The 7,106-nt window shown below is 36.4% G+C and overlaps 1 protein-coding gene across 1 annotated transcript; it reads left to right on the top strand.

Moving 5' to 3' along the window:
* Positions 1–2,104: 2,104 nt before the first annotated feature.
* On the top strand, positions 2,105–6,374 carry nif3l1 (NIF3 NGG1 interacting factor 3-like 1 (S. cerevisiae)). The gene is made up of 7 exons (XM_024285815.2): positions 2,105–2,236; positions 3,267–3,866; positions 3,954–4,110; positions 4,233–4,356; positions 4,424–4,562; positions 5,729–5,812; positions 5,882–6,374. The coding sequence occupies exons 2-7, from the start codon at positions 3,278–3,280 to the stop codon at positions 6,064–6,066; spliced, it is 1,278 nt and encodes a 425-aa protein (XP_024141583.1). The 5' UTR covers positions 2,105–2,236; positions 3,267–3,277; the 3' UTR covers positions 6,067–6,374.
* The last annotated feature ends 732 nt before the right edge of the window (positions 6,375–7,106 follow it).

Here is a 7,106-nt window from a genome sequence, read left to right on the forward strand (position 1 = left end):
AAAAAAAAAAAACATATTTATGCGAACACGTAATATAAATTCACAATTTGGAAGTACACTTGTACTTTAAAACCCACATATCATACTCATTTATGAACCACTTCTCACTTATGAACTAACAAATAATTTAAAAAATAGTTTAGAATAAAAGTGTTTTCTGTGGCGTTAACTATTAATAGTATGCCTTAAGTGAATCAGGTCTTCAAGTTCAGCCCTAATATTCCAAAGTAATCAAGAGAAGTCAAAGCTTGTTCTATAAATTGATAGACTCTACCGTGGATAATGTCCCACTGAAAGGATTTGTAAACCAAAATACATTAGAGATGCTCCTCTGTGAGCCAAATGTCATCTGAATGAGCTTGTTTTCTGAAGGGCATTTGGATGAAGGGACCAAAACAGGACAGAGAACTCAAAATACTCATTTGGGGAAGTTTTACGTAACAGATTCATCCACACTGAACACAAAAAACGATGTAACTTTTGATTTAGAGAAGCAAAAATTAGTCAAATACATTCAATTGGGGAAAATGTTTTACCTGATATTTTTCTTTTTTTGTGTGGTGCAGAACGGATTAAAAATCAGCGGAAATGAAAGGCCTACTTAGACGTTTGGAGTGTGGACAGGAACACTGTGCACTCTGGACGCAGCACACAGACAGATGTTGTACTGAGGAGACGGACAGACAGATGGGGCAACAGTGGCTTATAGCGCCAATTAACAAAAGCGAACACTGAGGACACGCCAATGAATATCTACAAATAATAATGTACTTTATTATTTCACGTTTTGCATTTTTTCTGTTCCAAAAACTCAGATTTTTCATTGTTTTTAATGTACCGACATCATAAATCCTAATGTGTGATCGCTGGAAGAGCAGGACCTTGTTATTCTGATAGATGGACAGAAAGATGAGGCCACAGGAAGACTCAGATGATGTAATGCACTCTGCCTGGCCTTTGCTCTGATCCTCCCCTGATCCCCCTTCCTAACATCTAGCATCGACCTTTAATGCAGTAATCCACAATAATCTCTCTCTTGGTCACTCTCTGACTCAATCCAAAAGAAGCCATTCTGTCCAGAATCTTGCTGTCATGCCACAAATGCCCGTTTAACCCCTTCACAATCACCAGTTGCAGACAGATTTGCTCTAATCTTTCTGAGAAGAGGCATCCCTGGGTTTCTTCTGGACCACCTGCCCGTTGGAATTAATACAGCTTATCAGAGTCGTCTAGCCTTTTCCTGTTGGCAATAATCTGTAATTTTGTTTCATAACATTACATTTGAGCCCCCATTATGCAACAGCGAAAGCTTTATTAGGATGGCTGATTGAATGCACCTTTGAAAGCTAATGCCCTCTTGGTTTCCATTTAAATATCTCGGACATATTGCCAGAGGCTGCTTGGTCAAATAAGCTTTTATTTTTAGAATGCAATTTCCCCGGTCAGAGAATTTAAGTCTAAGGAGAATTAAACTGTTTTCGTCTATGATAAACAACCACTCGCTGTGAGAGAGTATTGCACTTTCTGCACCTTTAGCCCACTGACCAAGTCAGTTTCAATTTTAAACATTTTTTATTTGCAGGTCAAAACATCCAAATAAGGTTTCTATCATTTCTAAAACTATTCAGTACTAAGTTTAGGATTTAAAAGGGAATACACTTTTCAGGAGTTTACATAAAATGTTATTTTTATGACCTTCTATGTATGTAAGGACAGGAAAATAGATATAGAAATAGAAAATAGAAATTTTCCTGTCAAAGGCGCCTTACTAAAAATGTAGCTAAAAAACAAAACTTTTCTACATTAAAGTGGTTATACTGAAACTAAGGTAACCTTTTATAAGTCCTCACAAAATAATAATAGATGTTAACATATACACCATTTTTTAAAGCAGTTTTGAGTCCAAAATTGTACTATGAATTTTGTTTTTATATTATCCTGAAAAACTAAACTAAACTAAACTAAACTAAACTAAACTAAACTAAACTAAACTAAACTAAACTAAACTAAACTAAACTAAACTAAACTAATAAAAGAAAAGAAAAGAAAAGAAAAGAAAAGAAAACGGAGCTCAAATTTAGTGTTAGTGTTAAAAAACACGCCCATTTGTTTATATCCCTCATTTTTCGATCCACTCTACGGAAGCTCCTGAGGGACATTTTAACAGTTCTGCAGAAAGTTCTGACAGTTGCAGAGGTTCATGCTAGCTCATAAAGTTTCTGTTGTCTTCCTGAATGTAAGAAACGTTTGTAATATTTTCCAATGCACCTAAACTGATTCTATCGCATCATAGCAAAGCCGAATTTTAACCAAATGTGCAATTATAGTCGATGTTTACAAGAAACGCGCGCAGCTAATGCTAGTTAGCTAGCTAGCTAGCTCTGATTTTAGCCGCATGTGACACTACGTGCTTGTTGGTTAAATTAAATACGGCAATAATTATTGTATCTTTTTTATGTAAATATGAGTATTCATACTACGTTTCCATAAAATAAATTTTAAGATTAGAATGCGCGTTTAGTATGTTACATTTAGTTAGTATTTTTTAGAGGTTTAAAAGCCACACAATTATTATTATTAGATGAATCAGAATAACAGGGTTCTTTTTTTCTTTCTTTGAGCATTTGAATAAGTTAAATACGATTATTTTTGCTTTCATCTGTTGTTTGTGTTGTTTTTGTTACACTGTCATACTGTTGTTTGCTCCTCACCTTTCAGGAACTGGTGTATAAGAAGAATCTTACAGACTTTTTAGTGCAGATTAATTTAAATTTAACAAAAGTGGTGGATGAGACCCATTTGTATAATACTCCACATGTTTTTGTAAAGTAATACGGAATCTGCAATTAAATATTTTGAAAAATATATATTTCTATCAGTGACACTAGAAATAAATTGAGAGTTTTTCTTCAGCAGTTGAAACTGCCTTTTATTTTATTTTATAACTGCAAACTTAACTTTTTTTTTAGGCAAAGGAACATTTGTGTATAAAAAATCACAATAGAGAGATTCAAATATCCAAGAGAAGATTTTGTTTTTAGGAATAATTAGGTGGGTCACAACCTCCCTTTTGAAGGCATTAGTGCATCTAGGTGGTAAAAATGATCTGATATTATAATAATTACATAAAAATATATGAAACTTGGAGATATTTCTTAAGATCTTATTTAAAATAACAGAGATTTTGAGTTTTTGTAATTGGGGACGTTTTTAAAAGGGACAATAACACCCAGTTCTCACTCTTGTGTTTATTCTTTTCTTTGCAGATCATCCACTCATGTTGACTGGATGCAGGAATCTCTTTCTAACTTTTGCATCACTCGTAAATAGAAGAACTTGGACTTGTAAAAGTTTCAAGTCTAAAAGTGACCTCCACTTCTGCGCCTCAGCAGCCTCATTTTTTCCCGCTTCTGTCCCCTCATCTCCTCGACACCGAACCGTCAACAGCTCATCCTTTCTGCATCATCGTCTCTCCTTCACCTTCCGGCCTCCTCACCGCTACACCGGCCCGATGGAGCTAAAGGAGACGTTGCAGGTTCTGGAGCAGCTTGCTCCTCTCTCTCTTGCTGAATCGTGGGATAACGTCGGCTTGCTGGTCGAGCCGAGCAAACCTCGACCGGTCAAAACCATCCTGCTGACCAACGACCTCACGGACGCTGTCATGGAGGAAGCAGAGGCTCTGAACTGTGACCTCATCATTTCCTATCACCCGCCGTTGTTCCGTCCCATTAAGCGGCTGAATCAGAAAGATTGGAAGCAGCGATTGGCTGTCCGGGCCGTAGAGGCTGGGATGGCGGTTTTCTCCCCTCACACGTCATGGGACAGTGTTAAAGGAGGGGTAAATGACTGGCTGGTTGCAGGCCTGGGTAAGGAGCTTTTCTGCCCAGAATGTGTATTAGGCTGCATGTGAAGCTGTAATCTGCTTTAGTCTGGGTTTGTTCTTTGATTTTCAGGCGGCGGCCAAGTATCTGTGCTGAGTCAGGCTCTCGGTAATGCCTCCCACTGTCATAGACTTGAGTTCACGGCGAGGAGCACAGAAGAACTGAACAAAGTGATGGAGGAACTGAAGGCCTGTGATGGAGGAACGTCCCTAATCTCTGCAGGAAGCAGGTTGATTGAGATTTTTGGGAATATATTCAGAAACGAGCTCCAAAAAAAAAAACTCAAATAGAGTGATGTGGTGAAAATGAGATGCTAAAAAAGTTCTTTGATTATTACTCCTCACAAAACAGAGCAGACAGCAGTGGCATCCACGCCAGCGTATCATGCAGCGACTCAGCACTGACTCCCAGCGTCCAAACTCTGCTGCAGCACAGCTCACCCAACCAGTCCCTCAGCATCCTGAAGTTAGAGAAGGTACAGCTGAAGTACAAAAAAGGGTTAAAACTCCAATCTCTCATAATCTTCTGCTTCCCACTAACAGCCGCCTCTGCCGGGCCACGGCCAAGGTCGACTGAGCGTTTTGGAGCAGCCAGTGACCGTGGCTGAAGCCGTCCAGAAGATGAAGTCCCACCTGGGGTTGAGTCATCTCCGATTAGCCCTGGGATGGGGGCAAACGCTAGGTAAACAAAAATGATGAAAAGTTTGAGAACATTTTCCCATGTTTAAAAAAAAAAGAAAAAGAAATAAATAAATCAATTAAGTCAATTAGGTTACTAATTTTTTCAATAGATTCAAATAATCTGGTTTGCATCTTTTGTTTTTCTAATATATTTTTGCATACATTTACATAGTTTATACAAGGGTTTTAATAACTACATGTTTTTAATGTTAATTTTAGACAAACTGAAGTTGTGGTTGACTTGAATGTCAGCAAAAATGTAATAAATATTAATAAGAAATATTGAAACAATACTAATAAAAATATTTTAAATAAATAACTAATTTTATCTTTAGATCTGATAAAGTCAATTTCAGAATTGTGGAAAACTTGGTAAAAATCTCACATTTTTTGGATTGACTCACAAGTTTCTTTAGCTAAAAAGTTTGTTTTTCTCAGTTATTCCTTAACGTATTTTAATGTCCAAAAATCACTAAATTAAACTCATTTTATTCGTTTATTTTTCTTTCTTTGGTTGTTTTACCTTGTTTTTTTTCTAAATGCTTTAATGTCCCCCCCCTAGATGTTTTCTTCTATTTTATATCCTCGCTGTTTTATTTGTATTTGCTCTGGAAAGTTCTTCAAACAGCTGACAGGAAACAACCGACGCCTTTTTTTCACGCTCCACCATGAAGGGGCTTTCTTAAAGAAGTTTTGTGACCCGTTATATTATCACAGCTGTGTGTTCTGCCTGCCAGTCAAGACCTTAAAGGCTTACTTTGTTTGAATTTGTGTAAATATTTGTTCTTGTAAACCACTTTTTCCATAAATTATTTTTTTTTCCTGTTTTAAAATAATAGTTTTCAGCAAAGTTGAATTTAAAACTTGTAAAAATGAACTCCCAGAGTTGAAAATGTTTTTGTTAAACCTGAAAAACATAACTATTATAACTAAATATAACTATTAACCTCCATAAGTGGTCAATTGCTGCAAAAATCTTACATTACTCTCTAGAATTGTTAAGTTTAAGTAATTTTTGCTGCTTTAATAAAGGCAAAAAATGTTTAGTTAATGTTTTATTCTTTTGGTGATCAAACTGTTGTAGAATGATTGCAGTTTTCCAAAAATAATTCAAGTTTGTCTGTTGTTTGAGGTTCAATTCCCTTAAACTGATGTGTTATGTCTCAGAGTCGTCTGTGCGCACGGTGGCTGCGTGTGCCGGCTCTGGAGCTTCAGTGCTCAGTGGAGTTGAGGCCGATCTTTATATCACAGGTAAACCCCACAAAAAATACAATTTCAGCTTTTTAAAAAATATATTAAATGGTCTATAATCGTGTTTAGGGGAGATGTCCCATCATGAAGTGCTGGACGCAGCAGCAAAGGGAACCAGCGTCCTCCTCAGCGACCACAGCAACAGCGAGCGCGGGTTCCTGGCCGTGTTCAGGGAGCGGCTGGCCGTGCGTCTTCCTGACAGCGTGACCGTCGTGGTGTCGAAGGCGGATAGAGACCCCCTGGAGGTGGTCTGATAGCTGCGCCGGGGTTCTTTTCTCACTATTTGAATCAAATAAATATTTAAAAAAGAAAAAAACATTTTTTTAAATGTTTGTCTGATTGAGCTTCAATAAAAATGCATTCAAGCTTGTGCGCACAAATGGAATGTCACGAGATGAAAGCTGAAGGTGAAGGATTTAATCTGTGTATTCTGTACATGAGTGACACATATTGTGTTTTAATCCCACTGCGGTCTGAGCCTTTAGGCCTGAAATTAATTTAAGGATCAACATGTATGTGCTTCCTAAAGGAAGTAGTTACATGGAGTACTGTAAAAAAAAAACAGGAATTGGGATCAGATTAAAAACCCTGTTCCATCATGGGAATGATGGGAAAATCTCATCCTGTTCGGCAGAAGCACAGCAGGAATTCAGCTGCACTTTTTGCCGCCTGTGAGGATTTAATAAAAAAAGGAGATGCAGGGTGAACAAATATGGGACAAGTTCGATGTTTTATAAACTCAAAAAGCAGTTTTTAAATAAAACAACTAAGAACATCAATAAAATGAGACATTTTACTTGATTAAAGCCTTAAAATAACATTTTAATAAAGATTTTATCTTGACTCTCGCTCAGTGTATTTCACACAAACTCAGAAGGCTTCATGTCTGACCTCTTTTATTTCAAAATAAAGTTTTATCTGCAATTTCAAGCAACGTCTTAGTTTTATCTTAATTCAGTTTTATTGTACCAGGTTGAATATTAAAAAAGTATCTAAATCTTTACAGTTGAGTCAGAAAAAGCTTAAATATATAGAACAAGAAAGATGTTGAACTATCAAAAATAATTATATAATTGTATTTTATGTCAATTTTAAAGTTTTATTAGGTTGTGGCTCTAATATAAACTCATATGCACCTACTTTATATGTATTTCTATACCTGTTTTTTTCAATATGCTGTATGAGTGCAAAAAAAGTATGAAAAAATCAACAACTTTCAATTGAACGCCATTTTTTTGCAAAATGATAATTGAAAGTTGATCTGTCCTTGAGGAATTTATGGGCTAAATTACTG

Source organism: Oryzias melastigma, linkage group LG19 (genome assembly GCF_002922805.2).
Source record: "Oryzias melastigma strain HK-1 linkage group LG19, ASM292280v2, whole genome shotgun sequence".
In the NCBI taxonomy this organism is placed as follows: domain Eukaryota; kingdom Metazoa; phylum Chordata; class Actinopteri; order Beloniformes; family Adrianichthyidae; genus Oryzias; species Oryzias melastigma.

Coding starts and splice junctions, on each gene's coding strand:
- nif3l1 (XM_024285815.2), top strand. CDS start 3,278: ATGTTGACTGGATGCAGGAATCTCTTTCTAACTTTTGCATCACTCGTA. Junction 4,563..5,728: donor GGGATGGGGGCAAACGCTAG/GTAAACAAAAAT, acceptor GTTATGTCTCAG/AGTCGTCTGTGCGCACGGTG. Junction 5,813..5,881: donor GGCCGATCTTTATATCACAG/GTAAACCCCACA, acceptor AATCGTGTTTAG/GGGAGATGTCCCATCATGAA.